At 35.3% G+C, this 22,455-nt stretch overlaps 1 protein-coding gene across 1 annotated transcript; it reads left to right on the forward strand.

Annotated features, from left to right (window-relative positions):
• The first annotated feature begins 1,790 nt into the window (after positions 1–1,790).
• LOC148953647 (macrophage mannose receptor 1-like) lies at positions 1,791–16,943 on the forward strand. The gene is made up of 2 exons (XM_089087294.1): positions 1,791–1,878; positions 14,993–16,943. The coding sequence occupies exons 1-2, from the start codon at positions 1,824–1,826 to the stop codon at positions 15,940–15,942; spliced, it is 1,005 nt and encodes a 334-aa protein (XP_088943420.1). The 5' UTR covers positions 1,791–1,823; the 3' UTR covers positions 15,943–16,943.
• The last annotated feature ends 5,512 nt before the right edge of the window (positions 16,944–22,455 follow it).

Genomic DNA, 22,455 nt, shown 5'->3' on the forward strand with positions numbered 1-22,455 from the left:
TTTGTTTCGGCATCCCTGTGCTGTCACATTTGAAATTCCCAGGAAACCATTTCCCACGTAAAATATATTCCATCTGTCTTGTATCTCTAAGGTGTTCCTAGTTACACTATTAAATTTTCGAAAGAATATTAGTTTATCTCCGACATTAAAGACCAGAGAAGCCATATTTAAAAATAGAATATTAATTTATATCTGACACTAAAGTAGAGATGCCTTATTGTTTCTTAATCCCCTTGACGTAGAAAGAGACACGTGATCCTTTCCCGTTAGTATCGATAATTCCCCGTCGATAATGCGAATCAATTTCCCAGAAATCTAGTCCCCTTCGTGGATCAATATAGAATTCCCCGTCGATTATGTAATCAATATCCCAGAAATCTAGTCCCCTTTGTGGATCAATACACTTAGAAACATCCCCTGATTGACCTTGAAAAAAGGTGTCATTGACCCTGTCCTGTTAGAATCGACTATAGATGGCAGTAGTTGTGTTCGTTCTGTATCTATTGGGTCCCTCCTACTGAAGTCACCATACGTTTAGAATATTGCTGCACCGGGTGTGTAATGACAAGTATTGACTACAATTATAATTTGACTTCATTTGACTCACTTCTGCTGCTCTCTCCACCATAGCAAAATTTAGCTGGTGGCTCCTCCCTCAGAGACTGATTATGCAAAAGTTACCTGAGATATCTCGTAAGGTTTTTTCGACAAGATAAGCACAAAAAAAAGAAAAAAAATCAGCGAATGACCAATATTTTTTCTGATTATCTGTATTTTTTTTTCCTTTCCTTTAATTTGTTACGTTATAAGTGTTTCTTATGTGTTTGCTATGTGTCTTTTTAATTTCTTTTTCCGTTTTGTGTGTTATTATGTTTGTAATTCCACGTATTTGGTTGATTTTTCAAGTATCAACATGATGGAAGGGATGGAAGACTTGAGAGCCATGCCTAGTTAGATTAAAGCAAAGACAGATAGTTTATGTGACAGGCAAATCTGGCATAATTTTGACAGAGTTGTATAAGAGTCTATCATGAATCCTAGGATAGAACTAAGGGAGGTAGACATTAACTAAGGGTAAATGTAATAATCAGTACTCTATCAGTTTTGTGACCCATTTGAAGGCAACTGAAGACCCAAAAATTATTCAAAGATTTTATAATCAACCATATACACAGTACTTTTAGGCAATTGTGCGTTTGAGATCGTTCATATTATTTAAACTTCGCCCACTAAAGCCAACTGGAATTGCAATGGGGGTGACCGAGATTTTAGGATTGACTATCATATAGTCAACCTAAATATTATAATGACTATTGTCAAGAATTATTACATAATGTGAGGGAAAAAGAAATAATACTACACGAAGTATTTTTTGTTTTTCTTAAGTCTTAGTGTCGTTTCTTTGCTTTAATTAGATATAAGACTTTTTATTTAATAAATTAAAATAATTTGTAAACTGCCTAAGTTAACAAAGGACTGTGGGTTTGTGCCCTTATTATTATCTAATATTAACTCCATTTAAGAAATCAGTTTTTCAACATTTTTTTTTTATTGTTAGAGACATTTCTCACGTCATACTCGCATTCTTGTAGTTTATTTTCATTTTTGTCCGAGTTCGTCCCAGCATATATTACCCCGAATTATCCAGCGTACGTCCCTTAATTTAATAAGCATGTTTGTTCATGATTTCAGCCAAAAAAGGAAAAAGCTAAATTCTTAAGAAAAAAGAAAAACGTAAGAACTTCGTTTTAACAATATTTGTTTTAGATAAAAATGCAGTAAAAATATGTGTCTTCTGTAGGTTTCTGAATCATTCACTTACAATGGTTTCTCTGTTTCTTTACGTCTTCTTAGTTTTCATTAGTCCAGCCTGGGCAGGTATGTTAAGATTTTATTATATTGAATCAAATAGAGCTTTACTATTTTGTTACTATTTACTGGCGAGTCTAGGGAAAAACTAGGTCAAGAAGTTTATCTCTTTCTTGTTGTTAGATTTCATTTTAATTTAGGCCGTTATTGGTGTTTAGTACTCCCTAGGTCACAACCAGAAGGATTTTCATAAGAAACAATAATGAAGGAATGTATAGCAGCTTTGAAGTTGCAGCTTAAATAGGAACCAGTACAGCTTTGAAGCTGTATAGCAGCTTAAATAGGAACCTGTGCAGCTTTAGTGCAGCTTAAAGTGGGAACCCCGTTTTCGAGGAAAGCATAGTTCCCACTTATATAATAATACCTACAATAATCTATAATAGCCTACAGATAGCATTATTTCGGGAAGGCTGGTCACCTTCTCTTGAAAAAAAATTTTCCATAGGATTTGACACTAATAAAATTGGTTATTTAAGCTTTCTTCTAATTGTAATTAGTTTCTGTTAGATGACAACTGCCAGTTGAACTTTTTTCCTTGCAATGCTTTTTGTGTATTTTTATTTTTCAGTCTTGAAGTTATATATGATATAAATACAAATCTCACGTTTATAGTTGACACTCTAAACTTTTACCCTTTGACACTCTGAACCTAACAACTGCTGAAAATACACTAATGAGTATTAGTTGATGAAACTTCAACAGTAGCTATAATATGAGGATTTTTTTTCAAACTAAATCATTTTAATCATTAGATATAAATACATATATTAAATAGAGCTTTAGTTTTTCTCAATAAATTCTTATAATTTTATTGTCATTGATCTACTTTAACCCATTCTTAGTAATTCCTTTTATATTTTTCATTGTTTTTCATCGCTTTTGATACACTATTTCAAAATATAAACTTATCGTAAATATGCATATTTTTTTATATGAATAAATCTGGAGGATCTAGTGAATGTTTGTTAATACAATTTAGAGTTTTTTTTTAATAATATTGCTAAAATTTATGGCCAAAACAGGATTTCAAGAAAAATTTCAAGATTTATTTTTACTAATTAGGCAATATATCTTATTCTAACCTAGAATTTAATATTTACTTCTAATACACAATGGGCATATGTCAATGCCTATGAATTTAAAAAAACGAGCTTAAAGGGGCTGTGGCTTTAGTTTTTATTTAGGTTTAGTTTGGAAACTCGTTGAAAATATTGTTATGAAAGGAAAAGAGAAACTTTGCAATTGTAACAAATAGAATTTAATATGTATGTGATGGAGACTGTTTTTCCCTAAGCTATTCCATCTTTACGCTAAAGTTTGATGCTATACCTCTTACAATTGTTCTAGAACAATGGTAGTAAGAATAAAAAAGAAATTATAATTCATAATGTCTATTTATTTGTGAATCTGTTTGTTTGTATGTCTGGGTTGGTATTTGCAAGTCCAAGTGTTTTGTCTATGTTGGTTTGTATGTCTAAAGTGCCTGTCTTTCTCTGTTTGTATGTTTGAATCTATTTTTTTGTATATCTGGGTTGGTGTTTGCAAGTCAGAGTGTTTGTCTTTGTTGGTTTGTTTGTCTAAAGTGCCTGTCTTTCTCTGTTTTTATGTCTAAATATATACCTACAGAGGTGCCATGTCTCCCTGCAAATGCTTATACTTCTTTACTCTCTACGTTTAATGAGATACAACAAGTGGTTGTTGAAATGTCAGGGGAACTTGACAATTATCAGTTGAATTTTCCTCAACTTCCGAAACCTACCCCAGCAATTGACACTCATACGACAGTTATTGTTTCTAAAGGGCCTTCAGATCTGTCTGATCCGATTAAACGCAAATCTGTTCTCGATCAAATAGCTGGGCATGAATTAGTTTGTAGTGTGAAACCTGTTAAGGACAGATGGTATGTCAATATTGATAAATCTGCAACTGAAGATTTTTGTACATCGGTTCAGAACTTTATTACCGGAGCAACAGTTAAAGTACGATCCAAGCGCTATTTTGGGATTCTCAGAGGTTTCCCAGTTGATGTTGACCTTTCAGTTATTAAAAGACTGCAAGGTATAATAAGTGCAAATCGACTGGGCCAGACTATTTCAGTCAAGCTGGAATTTAAAGACTCCTTCACTCAGTCTGCTTATTTCAAAGAAGGAATTAAAGTGGGATATGAATTTTTTCGAATTCACATATTTAAATAAATACCTAAATGCTGCTTCAAATGCCGATCATACGATCACTTTCAAAGTGCTTGCACCAGCAATGTACCGAAATGTGCCAGATGTGCTGGGCCACATATTTCTACTAAGGATAGTCCTTGTAGTGCTGCTCCCAAGTGTGCTAACTGTGGTAAAAATCATACTTCTTATAGATTGTCCTGCCCTATATCGAAGGAACTAATGTCGCGCTCCCACTTTTTGCAATGACTTTGGAGTTTTCAATAATATCGTTTAATATTAATGGTACAAAGGATAAGGTTTTCGTTATTGATGAGTTCTACTATGATTTTGTTTTGGTTTGTTTACAGGAGCATCTTCTTACAGACTCTAGCATTAACGTTTTGCGTCGTAGCCTTCATCATGATGTGTTTTTTACTACTGCCAGAGCCCCAAGAGGCCGGCCATCCGGAGGACTAGCTTGTGTTCTTAAGCACAATTCTAATTTGGTTTCGCCGGTGATTTTTTACTCGGATGAGTTTTTTTGGCTGTTCGTATGGGCACTATAGTTTTCATTAATTTTTATCTGCCTTATGATGACCGTTCCTCTAGATCGATGGCTAGATTTGCTAAATCCTGTAACACGTTGAAGTTTCTAGTGGAAAAAATTCTTTCTATTTCTCTAGATTATAAGATCATTGGTGACCTCAATACGGATATAAATAACTCATCAATGAGATGTGATTTGTTGTTGGATTTCCTTCCATCTTATCATATTATACCCAAAACTCATCCGTATTCTTATATTCACCATTCAGGCAGTAAGAGCAATATTGATCACATTGTTTGCTCACCTAGTATTACTACATCAATAGTGTTTGTACATGCTGAAGAACAAGACTTAGACCATCTCCCTATCTCACTTACTCTTACGCTGAATTTAAACCCTGCAAGTTTCTGCAAAGTACCCCAGTCTTCAAAATGGTTTGAAAAGAGTAACTGGAAGAAAGCTGATGTTCCTTTTTATGCGTTTACACTAACAAGGCTGCTGTTTGCTATACGAGTTCCCTATCATCTGCTTCAGAGCTCTATGCAAGGGAATTGCAAAAAGGACCTGGATTGCTATTATAATCAAATAATTAAATGTTTAAAAGATGCCGAGGCATTTGCAGTGCCGCTGCAACGTGTTAGACGTGGTACGCAAAAACCTATTTGGTCTTTAGATCCTAATTTAAAAACTTTGAAAAATAAAGCTAAGTTTTGGTTAAAAGTTTGGAATGAATGTGATAGGCCACCCTGTGTTATTGTTTCTGACATTAAGCGTAAGACCCGCAGGGAATATCAAAAATATCTTAAGTCTATGCGTTATCGTGGTATGGATTTTCCAGTGTCAAAGAGAGAATGGCGAAAAGTTATTAATTCTGAGTCGATTAGAAGTGATGTACCAAATAGTGATTGTCTTCCTGCATCTGCTTGGCATGACCATTACTCATCTATTTTTTCTAATGTTAATCACCGTGTGCATTCTTTGTATTCTCATTCTCTTTCTACTATTCTTAGGACCCCTCTATCTCAGCGTCTCTGTGTTCCATTTCTCTTTCATCCGTAATTGAAGCAATTAAGAAACTTAAATCAGATAATGTTGATAATGATGGTATATCTAGATATCACCTTTTATTAGATTGCTCCCCCTTATCAACCATATACACCTACTTCTCCAGATGTGTATTTGTACTTTTAGTGTACCGGAGAGTTTTTTGTGTGGTACTGTCTCTTCAATTTTAAAGAAGGGGAATTCTCCTTTTATTTGCTCTTCTTACCGACCTATTACTGTCTCTTGCACTTTTAGTAAAGTTCTTGAGCATGTTTTAATACCTTTCGTGACTAATAATATGCTTGAGAGAGATAACCAATTTGGATTTAAGCCCGAAGTAGGTTGTCAACACGCACATCGTGTATTATCTTCTTTGCTCCTTGAAAATTCTTCTAAGGGAAGGAGTATATATCTTTGTACTTTGGATCTATCAAAAGCTTTTGATAGTGTATGTCATAGTCAGCTTTTTTCTGCTCTTCGTGGTTACGGTGTCAATCTATCGGTTATTTTGCTTCTTCGGTACTGGTACTCTAATTCTTTTCTTCGGCTGAAATCTGTGCCTGCATCTAATATTAAATTGAAAAGAGGTTTAAGGCAAGGTGGAGTTTTATCTCCGACCCTATTTAATTTATGTATTTCAGGAGTTCTGGCAAAGATATCGGCTACCTATCTCTCCGGTTTTTCTGATGTTTCATACTTGGCCTACGCTGATGATCTGCGTCTTATAAGCCGTACTAAAACTGGTTTATCTAACATGGTTTCTCGTGTTGCCACTTCTTTTTCAGACATCGGCCTTTCTTTTAATGTAGCTAAATGTAAATTTCTTTCTTTTAATAATATTTCTCGTACTTCCCTTCGCTGTAGTGGCTTTACTATCCCTCTCGTAGATTCTATTCGATGGCTCGGTATTTCTATTACTAATAGTCTTCCGAGCTTGCACCAGCGCACAGTCTCAGATATTAATATGAAAATTAAATTAGGATATGCTAATATTGTTGCCAATAGAGGTAAATATAATAAACTCGCGTTAGCCAAGCTCTACTCAACTTTTTGTGACCATTCAATTCTTTTTGCTTCTGGAATTTTTCTCCTTCTGAAGAAAACTGAGTTAAAAAGAATCCGGATTAATTATTTTAGATTTTGTAAATTTTTGATGTTTCTTCCACCTTGGACCAAAAATCGGGTAATTATTAATAAATTTCTTGTTCCTAATATTACTGAAAAACTGGAAGCACTACACAGAAAACTTTCAAATACTGCTTGTATCCGTTTTTCTCCGCACCATCACCTTATCAGGTTTATTCAGTCGTAAGTTATTTTTCTTTTATTTGTTTAGTTGTTTTTCTCTGTTTGGTCATTCTACAATTTAGATCTGTAAAGAGTGAGTAAAAATCCAATAATGATAATATTAATGCCTGCTTATTAGATTTTGCATGTTGTCAGTTTTTTTTTTTCTCTTTTCCCCTCCTTTCACGTTATTTTTTTTTGCTCTCGTTTCTTTTAAATTATTATGTGTTACACTGTAATTTGGTAATCTTTTATTTATATATTGTCTTGTGTCGCATTTTTTGTGTTTTTCCTCGTGATACTCCACGTATTGTACCTCTGCATAGTGTGGGTTAAAAATAAATAATAATAATAATAATAATAGTGCGAGTGGCTTTTTAAATATAAAGCAATACAATATCATGTTCTATTATTAATTTATTGCTGACACTTGCATTAGATTTACAGATGAGTCCTTTTTAGTCAAATGAAGTGTTTACCAACGTCATCTAATTAAGCTAATATATCATGAGTTAGTTATTCTCAGCAAAATTATAATGTTTTGATATTGTCAAAACTTGAGAGATTAATTAAATTTACCAGGAAAAATAAATTACAATAATAAATAAGTGGGAGAATATTTTATGTTTTACTTATTAGTTTAGGCAGACTCTTTGCTCCTGCGATAGTAAAACATTGTTCGTCTTAATGTAATTTTTCACTCGATGCGTAGTTAGTCCAGTGTGTAGAAAAGTGTAGCCTTCATCATGATGTGTTTTTTACTACTGCCAGAGCCACAAGAGGCCGGCCATCCGGAGGACTAGCTTGTGTTTTTAAGCACAATCCTAATTTGGATTTGACTTAATGAGCTGAGCAAGGATTTGAGCTGCAATCATTATTTTAATTACAATAAAGGAGAGCATAATATTACAAAAAAAAATATACAAAAAAGAAGGATTTGTATCCTATATTTACATTAAAGTTTAATCAGACTTAAAACATTTTTTTGGCCCAAAACTCAAAATTTTAGATTATAATAGAGACATGAACGCTGAACTTTGGATATCATAGGAGTGTGTTTTGTGCAAATGGTTTTGTAATAGTTTAATTAATGGATTCTAATTCAAACAAAATCAAAACTGTGTTTTTACCGCTGTATTTCAATGGAAAATATTTTTTTTAATTTAAACACCCATTACAATTAAAACTACAAAAACTGAAAACAAAAGAGAATTTTAATGTTGTTTACATTTTAGTTCTGGAGTAATATTATGGTCTCCTTTATTGTAATTAAAATAATGATTGCAGCTCAAATCCTTGCTCAGCTCATTAATTTAATATAGAAACGTTGACGCATACGCCTCACTATGGAAACTAGAATTGATGTGGGGATTAAAAGCTCTTAAGCCTAACTTGCCATCAATGACAAAAAAAAAAAAAACAAAGAGAGGTAAAAATCGATTAAAAGACAATACACGAAACTGCAGCTAGCAAAGTGAAAAGATGAAAGACTAAAACAACGCGGATATTGCGCCTATATGCGAAAAGAGTGTCCAGCTGGTATATCTGTGATTGTTGTAACGACAGTAATCACTCTAAAAATGTTAAGAGAGCATGACTTGTCCTCTTTCTTGGCTGTTATTTCTGCCATGAAGACCACTAGTGCATCTTGAAGTCTACTATTAAAGAATGCGCAACGGAAACTGGTAAATTCCTATTGAAGGTCAAGCAAAAAGTCTGTGATCAATGGCAAAAAATTAAATTGATCCACTTTGAGGCTTCCACTTCCATGTTGCCCTGAAAAAATGATTAGCTAAGTCCTCTTGAAATTGTTGCACATAACTGTGTCTTTTAAATGCATAAGTGTCAGTTTAATAGAAAAAATCCTTTTATTTGACAGAGAAACACTAAAAAAATATCTTTAGTTATTTCGACACATACACATCACAATAACGTTTTGTAACTTCCAATTTTCATTTGTATGGTCATAAATGAGCTGAATTTGGACTTTATTTCGGTTGCAAATTTACATAAGGATTCACCGTCTCTGTGCTTAATTTGTGATTTGGCCTTTTACCAGTAATGCTTTTGAATTCACTTTATACTTGTTATGAAAAGACCTTCCTAGTTAAAAAATTGATATTGAGCCAATTTTGCATAAGCTGAGAAAGTTAAGATTCTAAGTTAACAAGTTCTTCTAACTATATTTGATACTACTACTACTACTAGCAACTCACCGTATCACCAAGCCACCTGAGGCCAACACAGCTACGCACGCTCCTCCTCCGTCCTAATCTATTTAAAACCTCCCTTTTTACACCCGCCCATGAAGTTCCGATTTCTTTTAAACCTTTTTTTATGTTTATGACGTCCTCCAGCCCCAAACGAGGATGACCTGCTTTCCGTTTAGCCCTAGACGGTTGGCAAAAAAGAACTATCTTCGGAAATCTGTCATCCTTCATCCGCACAACGTGCCCTAGCCACCTCAACCTTTCTTTTATCATAGCCCTAGAGAGCGGTATTGAACCACATCTTTCGTATAGCCTATTATTTGGTATACGGTCAGGTAGACAAACTGTAATTAAAATAATATTCTTGCTTCTCCATTCTTCTGAACAATGTTCTTATTCATATAACTTTTCTTTTACACTTTTCTACACACTGGACTAACTACGCATCGAGTGAAAAATTACATTAAGACGAACAATGTTTTACTATCGCAGGAGCAAAGAGTCTGTATTGCAAAGATATTGTATTGCTTTATATTTAAAAAGCCACTCGTACTATTATTATTATTTATTTTTAACCCACACTATACAGAGGTACAATACGTGGAGTTTCACGAGGAAAAACACAAAAAATGCGACACAAGAGAATATATAAATCAAAAATTACCAAATTACATTTTAACAAATAATAATTTAAAATAAACTAGAGCAAAAAAAAAAATAACGTGAAAGGAGGGGGAAAAGAGAAAAAAAAAAAAAAAAACTGACAACTTACAGAATCTAATAAGCAGGCATTAATATTATCATTATTGGTTTTTTACTCACTCTTTACAAATCTAAATTGTAGAATGACCATACAGAGAAAAACAACTAAACAAATAAAAGAAAAATAACTTACAACTGAAAAAAACCTGGTAAGGTGATGGTGCAGAGAAAAATGGATGCAAGCAGTATTTGAAAGTTTTCTGTGTAGTGCTTCCAGTTTTTCAGTAATATTAGGAACAAGAAATTTATTAATAATTACCTGGTTTTTGGTCCAAGGTGGAAGAAACATCAAAAATTTACAAAATCTAAAATAATTAATCCGGATTCTTTTTAACTCAGTTTTCTTCAGAAGGAGAAAAATTCCAGAAGCAAAAAGAATTGAATGGTCACAAAAAGTTGAGTAGAGCTTGGCTAACGCGAGTTTATTATATTTACCTCTATTGGCAACAATCTTAGCATATCCTAATTTAATTTTCATATTAATATCTGAGACTGTGCGCTGGTGCAAGCTCGGAAGACTATTAGTAATAGAAATACCGAGCCATCGAAGAGAATCTACGAGAGGGATAGTAAAGCCACTACAGCGAAGGGACGTACTAGAAATATTATTAAAAGAAAGAAATTTATATTTATCTACACTAAAAGAAAGGCCGATGTCTGAAAAAGAAGTGGCAACACGAGAAAACATGTTAGATAAACCAGTTTTAGTACGGCTTATAAGAAGCAGATCATCAGCGTAAGCCAGGTAGGAAACATTAGAAAAACCGGAGAGATAGGTAGCCGAAATCTTTGCCAGAACTCCTGAAATACACAAATTAAAAAGGGTCGGAGATAAAACTTCACCTTGCCTTAAACCTCTTTTCAATTCAATATTAGATGCAGGCAAAGATTTCAGCCGAAGAAAAGAATTAGAGTACCAGTACCGAAGAAGCAAAATAACCGAGAGATTGACACCGTAACCATGAAGAGCAGAAAAAAGCTGACTATGACATACACTATCAAAAGCTTTTGATAGATCCAAAGTACAAAGATATATACTCCTTCCCTTAGAAGAATTTTCAAGGAGCAAAGAAGATAATACACGATGTGCGTGTTGACAACCTACTCCGGGCTTAAATCCAAACTGGTTATCTCTCTCAAGCATATTATTAGTCACAAAAGGTATTAAAACATGCTCAAGAACTTTACTAAAAGTGCAAGAGACAGAAATAGGTCGGTAAGAAGAGCAAATAAAAGGAGAATTCCCCTTCTTTAAAATTGAAGAGACAGTACCACACAAAAAACTCTCCGGTACACTAGAAGTACAAATACACATCTGGAGAAGCAGGTGTATATGGTTAATAAGGGCGGAGCAATCTAATAAAAGGTGAAATCTAGATATACCATCATTATCAACATTATCTGATTTAAGTTTCTTAATTGCTTCAATTACGGATGAAAGAGAAATAGGAACACAGAGACGCTGAGATAGAGGGGTACTAAAAATAGCAGAAAGAGAATGAGAATACAAAGAATGCACACGGTAATTAACATTAGAAAAAATAGACGAGTAATGGTCATGTCAAGCAGATGCAGGAAGACAATCACTATTTGGTACATCACTTCTAATCGACTCAGAATTATTAACTTTTCGCCATTCTCTCATTGACACTGGAAAATCCATACCACGATAACGCAAAGACTTAAGATATTTTTTATATTCCCTGCGGGTCTTACGCTTAAGGTCAGAAACAATACCACAGGGCGGTCTATCACATTCATTCCAAACTTTTAACCAAAACTTAGCTTTATTTTTAAAAGTTTTTAAATTAGGATCTAAAGACCAAATAGGTTTTTGTGTACCACGTCTAACACGTTGCAGCGGCACTGCAACTGCCTCGGCATCTTTTAAACATTTAATTATTTGATTATAATAGCAATCCAGGTCCTTTTTGCAATTCCCGTGTATAGAGCTCTGAAGCAGATAATAGGGAACTCGTATAGCAGACAGCAGCCTTGTTAGCGTAAACGCATAAAGAGGAACATCAGCTTTCTTCCAATTACTTTTTTCAAACCATTTTGAAGACTGGGGTACTTTGCAGAAACTTGCAGGGTTTAAATTCAGCGTAAGAGTAAGTGAGATAGGGAGATGGTCTAAGTCTTTTTCTTCAGCATGTACAAACACTATTGATTTAATAATACTAGGTGAGCAAATAATGTGATCAATATTGCTCTTACTGCCTGAATGGTGAATATAAGAATACGGATGAGTTTTGGGTATAATATGATAAGATGGAAGGCAATCCAACAGCAAATCACATCTCACTGATGAGTTATTTATATCCGTATTGAGGTCACCAATGATCATATAATCTAGAGAAATAGAAAGAATTTTTTCACTAGAGACTTCAACGTGTTACAGGCTTTAGCAAATCTAGCCATCGATCTAGAGGAACGGTCATCATAAGGCAGATAAGAATTAATAAAAACTACAGTGACCATATGAACAGCCAAAAAAAACTCATCTGAGTCAAACATCACAGGCGAAACCAAATTAGGATTGTGCTTAAAAACACGCGGTAGTCTTCCGGATGGCCGGCCTCTTGGGGCTCTGGCAGCAGTAAAAAACACATCATGATGAAGGCTACGACACAAAACGTTAATGCTAGAGTCTGTAAGAAGATACTCCTGTAAACAAACCAAATCAAAATCATAGTAGAACTCATCAATAACGAAATTCTTATCCTTAGTACCATTAGTGCTAAATGATATTATTGAAAACTCTTAAGTCATTGCAAAAAGTGGGAGCGCGACATTAGTTCCTTAGATATAGAGCAGGACAAGCTATAAGAAGAATGATTCTTACCACAGTTAGCACACTTGGGAGCAGCACTACAAGGACTATCCTTAGTAGAAATATGAGGCCCAGCACATCTGGCACATTTCAGGACATTGCTGGTGCAAGCACTTTGAAAGTGATCGTATGATCGGCATTTGAAGCAGCATTTAGGTATTTCTTTAAATACGTGAATGCGAAAAAATTCATATCCCACTTTAATTCCTTCTTTGAAATAAGCAGACTGAGTGAAGGAATCTTCAAATTCCAGCTTGACTGACATAGTCTGGCCCAGTCGATTTGCACTTATTATACCTTGCAGTCTATTAATAACTGAAAGGTCGAAATCAACTGGGAAACCTCTGAGAATCCCAAAAAAGTACTTGGATCGTACTTTAACTGTTGCTCCGGTAATAAAGTTCTGAATTGATGTACAAAAATCTTCAGTTGCAGATTTATCAATATTGACATACCATCTGTCTTTAACAGGTTTCACACTACAAACTAATTCATACCCAGCTATTTGATCGAGAACAGATTTGCTTTTAATCGGATCAGACAGATCTGAAGGCACTTTAGAAACAATAACTGTCGTATGAGTGTCAATTGCTGGGGTAGGTTTCGGAAGTTGAGGAAAATTCAACTGATAATTGTCAAGTTTCCCTGACATTTCAACAACCACTTATTGTAACTCATTAAACTTAGAGAGTAAAGAAGTATAAGCATTTGCAGGGAGACATGGCCCCTCTGTAGGTCGCTTTATCACAAACGTAGGTGCAAAAGTGTCACTACTGTCAAGAGATCTTAACAGAGAAATAATGTCACTAAAATGATTAGAAAGTGTTCCCCATTGTTCCCCTTACGTACTGGGCAACCCAATTCAGGTGCACTTATTTGGCACAGTAAACTTTTAGCTTCTTTGACTATATTCACGTCAAAAAACTCCATACCATGTCTTTTAGTAATATCCTCCTCAATTCCGCTTAGCAGATTGCTTTGAATAAAATTCAGAACAGAAGAATATACAAGTTCAGGCATTTCGTCGGAGCTTTTCATGGCTATCGCACTCACCACAAAATTAAAAAGTCTCAATATTAATTCAGGAAAAAATACTGAGTTAATAAATATCGAAATATAGGTCAAACTAAAAACACAGTATATTCCATTTTATAATCCTCTTAAAGTTAATCCTCTTAAGTCATCAACTAATTTGATATAAATTATGACCTCACCAAAATAAATCAAAACAGGAATAATATCCAATTAAATTTTGATGTTACCTCACTGAACTCTGAAACGAAAACGAAACTATGTGTTTATCATACTGCAATCATTATTTTAATTACAATAAAGGAGAGCATAATGTTACTCCAAAACTAAAATGTGAACAACATTAAAATTCTCTTTTGTTTTCAGTTTTTGTAGTTTTAATTGTAATGGGTGTTTAAATTAAAAAAAATATTTTCCATTGAAATGCAGCGATAAAAACACAGTTTTGATTTACTTTGAATTAGAATCCATTAATTAAACTATTACAAAATCATTTGCACAAAACACACTCCTAGGATATCCAAAGTTCATCATTTATGTCTCTATTATAATCTAAAATTTTGAGTTTTGGGCCCAAAAAAATGTTTTATATCTGATTAAACTTTAATGTAAATATATTATACAAATCCTTCTTATTTGCATATTGTACATTTGAGGTATAAATGTTTATTGTGGTATTACTGTTTATTTTTTAATGCAGTTTTTTCGCTACGTTTAATGTCTGATTGATTTGTTCGTAGTAATCTGTATTCCAGTAATTAGTTGAGTTTTAACCGTTCTGGATAAAAGGAACCAAATTGAAACATCATGTTGGTAACATTTGGAAGTTGATTCTTCATTTTAAGTGTTTTCTTAAAAAAGATAAATTTCCCTTGAATTGTATTTAGATATATCTATTTTAGCAGGTATTATTGTTTAGTTCTGTTAAGCATGAAACATCAAGAAGTAAACAATAATTAAAAAGATTTATGCAAAAACTCAGAATAATCCTAACTGAAAACAATTTCATTTAAAATAGTCAAATTGAACAAATTATAAGAAAATATAAGGATAATAATATAAGCTTCCATTATTTTTGGAGGAGGATTTATACTGGTCCAAAAAAATTATGTGCTTATGCTTCCGTCGAATAGCAGTGACCTTTCTGAATCTTGCATGGCTTGGCATATGTTGAACATGGAGGCACAATGTTCATAATGTATGAGATTTCATTAAATATTTACCAGTTCTGAATTCAAAAGATATTTTCTTTCAGCACCAGAAGATCAAATTTCAAAAACTGAAGGGTATTGCACCGATGGATGGAGGCTAATTTGCAGTAGCGATAAATACAATGGCGACTGCAGCTGTTTTCAATACATAGAAGCATATGTTCGCTATGAACTGGCTGAGCAAGTATGCAACAATCTTGGTGGAAATCTTCCCTCTGTTCATTCAGAAGACAAAAACAAATTTATATACGTGTTTCAAGACAACTTGAGACGTGGCGCATGGATAGGACTGAGAAGAATAAATAACATATTTACATGGGTCGATGAGAGTGATTTCGATTACACAAGTTGGAACTATGATGCACCAACAAATGGTGCAAATTCCAGTGACTGTGTTCATTATATTGGCAATGAAGACACAGGGTATTCTGTGCTATTTAAGTGGCGTGATAGTTCTTGCAATGAGATTCGACCAATACTCTGTGAAAGTCCTCTTTCAATGCCAACAACTATAGTCCCACTAATTACGACAACACCAAAACCTGACCCATGTCCTCTAAACTATAAACAAAAGTGTTTCCAAAACGATGACTGTTATTGTTATTCTGTCAAGCCTGAAATAAAAAATGGAGTGGATGGTATATCTATTTGTAGAAGTGAGGGGGCTGATATGGTCTCAATTCATTCTGAAGAAGAAAACCAATATGTTAGGGAAATAATTTTCCCAGGATGCCAAGATCCTTCGCCCTTTGGATGCCCTTTGCATGGACCTGCATGGATTGGTAGTTTTCATGCTTCAAACTATTGGATGGATGGCACATATATAGGCTATAGTAATTATTTTAGTGAAAGTATTAATATATCCGAAGTGAAAGTACATATTATCCGATTTGATGGATATTGGCAACCTGCCGGTTGTGCACCAAGCTCGTGCACTGATTATTTCGACGGCTTTCTTGTTGTATGCAAGATGCAAACACATAATGATGTTTAGAAATGTATTTAATTAAAATTTTCCAAAATGTACTATCTTTTCAGTGATTTTATCTATTTGAAAGTCCTATCCAACCATAGTTCCACCAATAACAACATAAAAAGCTAAACTGTAAACTGTATAGAAAAAATTTTCTGATGTAATGAATTTTATTGCTATTTCAAAAAAAACGAGAATCGGTTGGAAGGATGGTATGGCTATGTATGGACCGGAGGGGGTGATATGGTTTAAGTTTGTTCTAATAAAAAAAAATTAATGTATTTGGGAAACTTTTGTTTCCTTTTAATGTTTTGGATATTCATCAGCTTGGTACACATGGAGAGATGGTGTAGCTATTGGTCGAAGTTAAGGGACACATATGATTTCAATTCATTCTGATGAAGAAAATCAGTATATTTTGGAAATTTCCAAATTACCAGGTGGTGGAACGACTTTAATGCACCTTGGCATTTTTTATGATTCGAACTACTGATTAGACGACACATATGTGTCTTACAATAAATGGGACAATACCTGTAAACCTTGCCCATTTCCCTTATTCGAAGACACTGACAATTGTCCCAGTACGAACGAAGAGCACTGTTCTTCCCCTTTCTACATGATCCCTGGCTACGCACGGTGGTATACATGGAGATGGGCTGAAAATGCACGTTGTGTTGAGTCATTTTCATCTGTTGTATGTAAAATGCCGGCTCGTAGTGTTCTTTAGATTTTTATTTTAGTAGAATTACTTTTATTTAAGTAAAATTTTCTTGCTCCTATAATTTCATTTAATATGTTTTTTTGATAAGACTGTTATGTTAGAGAAGAAAAAAAAAAAAAGATTGTGCAAAGCTTCTTCCAGTCCTGAAATTTTTACCCGCATCCTGTGTTTGTTTTTCTCCTTTTTCTTTTATTTGTAACTGCACAAGTGTTTTCTGTTTGCTTAGTGTGTGGGTTTTGTATTTCTGTTTTCATTGTCGAGTGTTATTATTTATTTTATTAAAGGAATTGGTCAATTACATATGTTCGTAAGAACTTTGATTTTCCGTAGAAAAAGAACTCCATTTAAGAAATCAATTTTTCGAATTTTCTTGATTGTTTGATACGTTCTTCATGTGATGCTCACATTCTTGGAGTTTTCTTCATTTTCTTCCAAGTTTTTTCACCAAAAAAGTAATCGCAGGGCACCTTTCCCCCCCCCCATCTACCCTCTTAACCCAAATACACCCGATTAAAATTTTGAGCTAGCCATTTTGTTCGAGACAGTCTAGCAATCAGATCACAATAGTTTTGGGGTCAAAATATCCCTCCGAAACCCGGGAGAGGCTGTATTTTATGTCCTGGGGAATTTAAGGTGTTTAGGGAAGAAACGGTTGGATAAGCTTCAGATGAGACCCAAATGATTAGAGATTGAAAGTTCTCGTTTTCTTTTTGTGAGACAAAAGTGATAGAACTGCAACTTGCCCCTTACCGTCCACCCTGTTTTCCCAAATGCGTCCAATTCAATTTTCGAAATAGTCATTTTGTTCCAAATAGACCAAAGATCATTTGAAAAAAAACCCGGGGTGTACACACACCCCCAAGAACACGGGGCAAGTGATGTAAACTATGCTCTGGTATTTAAAGTGTTTTATGGAATGTGTGGTCGCATAGACTGCGGAGGGGACTCATTTTACTGTAAATTGAAAGCTGTAGTTCGCTTTTAAGATAAAAAAGGAGGTGTTTAAGGTTCGTATGCGAGGGTTTTTGAAATAGTTCAAAGATCAGATAAGCCCAACCCCCACCCTACTAAAAACTAATTAACGAAATTTTACTTCGAGACTGATGGGAGCTACCCCTAGGCCTTCCATTGTGCGACCCCCCTCCCTCCTAAAAAAAAACTTATCAATGATAAATCACGGGGGTAACCCCTTGTCCTCCCTCCTTGATCCGACCCCCTAAAAAAATTATTAACGATATTTAGTATAAAAAGTATGGGAATATATCCCAAAAACTCCTTCCTAACTTCTCCCCCCCCCCCTCCATCAGAAAAAAAACTAATTAGCCATTTATTATTCCAAAACGTATGGGAGCTGACCCCCCGTCCTCTTTCTATGAGCCAGCTCCAGCCCCAATCCCCCCCAAAAAGAAAACTTATGAACGATATTCTATTCCAAAAATTATTAGAGCTAATTCCTGACCCTCAATGGCCCAATCCCTCCAAAAAAACTTATAACTTATAGGTCATGGAAGCTAAATTGTGGTTCCCCCCCCCTTCCATGGTCCGACCCCTTAAAAAAAGTTTATTAACAGTAGGCGATTTTATTGAAAAAGTATTGGGAGCAGATCCCTGACCCTACCTCCACGGGCTGACGCCAAGCCCACTTCCAAAAAAAAACAAAATTCTTAAGGATATTTTATCCTAAAAATCATGAGATCTGACCCCTGGCCCTCCCTTCATCGCCCGATCCCACCCCTAAAAAAAAAGTTTATTAACAATATTTTATTCTAACTAATCAAGGGAACTGACCGAAGGCCCTGATTCCATGGCCCAAACTCCCGACCCCTTCTCCCCCCCCCCAAAAAAAAAGACTTAATTATGAACAATACTTTATTCCCAAGACCATGGGAATTCAGTTTAATTTTATTAGCTCTTTCCAAGATTGTTGTAGATACCTGTAGTTTTCACTACAAATAAAAGTTCGGCTATTGCCAGTTTCCCTAACGGTAAAAGCATAAAGTCTGCAAGCGTTTTTTGGTGCTTTACTAAAAAAACTTATGTTACACATGTTTTCCTTTGTACTTTTTACAACATTGGAAATAAAAGAAAAATTGCAATGAAATATTATCTTTAGCTGATGAGCTTTCAGCACTAAATAGATACCTGTAGTTTTCACTACAAATAAAAGTTCGGCTATTTGGTAGAAATAGCCGAAACACTAGAAACACTAGCCGCACTAGTGTTTCCAGATATATAGATTTATTTTGAATTTTATTTAGGGATAAAAAATTATTTTGAATTGGGAATTAAAAAACTTTCCGAAAAAGAAGTTTTTCAAACAAAAGTTATTTCCATATTAAAACTAAGATCAGAAGAAATAGAAGCCTATAATAATTCAAACTCAAAACGACCATAAATTACTATCAAAGAATAAATGAAACCCAAAGTAATAGAAATTATAGCTCTTTGTTTTTACTTTAGTCCTAGTTTAGTTTTGGTTGTATTTTGTAGTTTTTCAAACCAAAGTAAAGTCCACATTAACATTATGATCAATAGAAACAGAAACCTATAACAAGACAAAATCAAAGCGATTAGAAATTGCTATTAAACATTAGATGAAACCCAAAGGAACAGAAATTAATTAAACAATCATATAAAAACAAGGTACAAATATAAATTTACACCCCACAACTACATCAGCCTCACGCCCAATTTTACAGGGATTGGAAAAACATCCAAGTTGATCTTTTGACAACAGTTACTAACTCTGTCCTTCATATATTTCATGTCCTGCTCCAGCTGCTCATGAAAATTCCGCAAGCTGATGGTTGCTAGATATCAATCTTGTACAAATTTACCAGGCCCTCTTATGTGCAGAAAAAACCACTATACCTCTTAAACGTATATGTCGGGGTGACACGGAGCATTGGACCAGTAATCCGAGCCTAGTTGAAGCTTAGAGAAAATCCAAGTTTTGGTGCCATTTGTGGCTCCAGTGTGACTGTTCTTGCTCTGGCTGGGTTTTTGACATTTGTCTTTCTACCAAAAGAGAGTTTGCAAGAGAACCAGCTATGCACATAAACCAGATCAAGGAGGCACACTTGTGCCTCTATAAAGAGGCGACCCACCACAATGTTAAGCGATTTCAGGTCCTAGAGGCCGCAGAGAGACGGCGGTAATTGCATTTTGTAGCCCAAGCTCAAACTAAGAAACTTGCAAAATTTCATCCTCCTCCGACTTTATCTTCACGGGGTAAACTGGGCCGGAAGTTTCGACCCTCCCACCACAGCCCCCCTTTAACTTTGTCCGATTGGGCTGAAATTTAGAGGTTAAGCTTTCCTAGGACCCGGGAGCCTATCCTCGAAATTTCAGCTCAATCCGACCACTCCTTCCCTGTTTTCAAAAAACCAAATATAGCCACTTAAAATTCATCATCATTTCTTTTTTATCTTATCCACGCCTACAGGCCACAGTTGGCAACTGATCCAGGTGAATGAGGACTCATTCGAAGCAGAATTCGACCTGTTAGGGCCTTTTGATATTTTCAGACCGAAAAAATTATCCCCTGAATTTACATTTACGAAAAACCTCGTTTTTCTATAATAGCCCATGTTAATTTTTTCCACCACAACCCCCCTTTAACGTTTTCTGATCGGGCTGAAATTTGGAGGATAAGATTTCCTGGGGCCTGGGAGCTTATCCTCGAAATTTCAGCTCAATCTGAGCACTCCTTCTCTGTTTTCCAAAAACCAAATATCAAGTTTTGTGGGAATTTGCTTGCGTCGAAAATAGATTCCATTTACTAAAAAACAATTACAATTGTGTCTCTTTAGTCCTGCGGTTGATACTCCAGACTGTCAGGCGGAAAACCCGGGTTCGATTCACCGTCAGAGCAAATTTTTTATATACTGAATTTAAACTTTAAAAAAGAAACTCAGTTTCTTTTTTAAATTATTTGAAAAAAATTACGTTTTCTAAAGAGTTAAAGAGGCTGAGTTACAAGGTCGATCCTTAAAACGTACAGGGATTAGGAGGCACAGTTGGGGGGCTGTTAAAGAGGCTGAGTCACAAGTTCGAACCTTAAAACGTACAGGGATTAGGGGGTGCAGCTGGGGGGGCTGCCACCCCCCAAACCCACGCTTATGTATATGAAAGGGGCTGTGCCCTCCTCAACGCCTCGCTCTTTGCACTAAAGTTTTACTTTCTAACAACTCTTTGTTTTAACAATAAAAAATTTAGCGTAAAGTGCGCGGCGTTGAGTTTTTATTGAATTTAATTATTAAGGAATTAAAAGCATTAAAACAAGAATGTTTAAGAGCGGGAGGTTTGGGGGGCGGCAGCCCACCAACTTTAACTCCTGACATGATCAGCTAACAGTTAGTCAAGCAATAATAAGTAATAAACTGTACAAAAACGTGCAGAAATTATTTGAAAAAAACTACGTTTTCTAAAGAGTTAAGAGGCTGAGTTACAAGGTCGAACCTTAAAACGTACAGGGATTAGGAGGCACAGTTTGGGGGGGGGCTGCCATCCCCCAAACCCCCGCTTTCGCAGCCTTTAAATATAAAAAAAATTCTTTAAACTGAAAGTAAGGAGCGACATTAAAACTTAAAACGAACAGAAATTATTCCGTATATGAAAGGAGCTGTGCCCTCGTCAACGCCTCGCTCTTTACGCTAAAGTTTTTATTGTTTAAAAAAAAGAGTTGTGAGAAAGTCAAACTTTAGCGTAAAGAGCGAGGCGTTAAGGAGGGCACAGCCCCTTTCATACACGGAATAATTTCTGTTCGTTTTAAGTTTTAATGTCGCTCCTTACTTTCAGTTTAAAGAAATTTTTTTTATATTTAAAGGCTGCGAAAGCGGGGGGTTTGGGGAGCGGCAGCCCCCCAACTGTGCCTCCTAATCCCTGTACGTTTTAAGGTTCGACCTTGTAACTCAGCCTCTTTAACTCTTTAGAAAACGTAGTTTTTTTCAAGTAATAGTTAAAGAGACGTCCCAGCAAGCTTCTCTGTCCCAAACTTCCTTCTGGAGAAATATATCGAGAAATCCTCCAAGCACCCGCCTATCTGCTTAAGCTATTACCTACTCCGAGTGGAATCCATACTTCTCTGCTAAATTTTCTTCTCCAAATGCCACGCTACAGTTCGAATATGAAGATAAGCTTGATAAATTTCTGTCTAGTTGTCTAACCGACAATTTTGTTGTTTCTGCTGATTCTGTACTACGAGCGATCCAACACCTAAGACATAAAGTATCTTCTGGCATCGATAAAGTGAGTGCTCCTCACTTTCTTCATGGAAGCGAGCTCCTGGTAAACCATATTGGCCTTTTAATGTAGATGATTGTTACCCAAGGACTTGTATCTTCTTCTTTCTCGATTGGAAATCTCACTCCAATTCAAAAGAAAGGTAAACTCGCCACCCAGTTCTCGTTTTTCCACCATATAACGGTGGTTATTACCTTCTTTAAGCCTTTCTAACTCCTGTTCATTGACCATCGGAAAGCAAAACTTCATGTTCTATCTTACCAATTTGGATTCCAGTCATGTCTCAGTTGTGCCCACGCTTTGTCGGTTGTCGCGAATGCATTGATTGATGCTGAGGCATCAAGTGATGCTGTCGTGTTAGCCGGGCACAATGTTCGTAAAGCGTTCGATTCTCTCATTCACGCCGCTATGTTACTTCATGCAGAAAAACGTGGAGTGAGGCCTTCATATATTAGAGCCCTTCAAGACATATATTCTCGTCTTAAAGTTCACCTAATACTTCATCCATTAGTTAAAGCTGACGGCTCTCAAGTCAACGCACCAACCACTAATATTTTTGTGAACTT

Source organism: Artemia sp. Qi Xiang Cuo, chromosome 3 (assembly GCF_049724085.1).
Source record: "Artemia sp. Qi Xiang Cuo chromosome 3, ASM4972408v1, whole genome shotgun sequence".
Lineage (NCBI taxonomy): Eukaryota > Metazoa > Arthropoda > Branchiopoda > Anostraca > Artemiidae > Artemia > Artemia sp. Qi Xiang Cuo.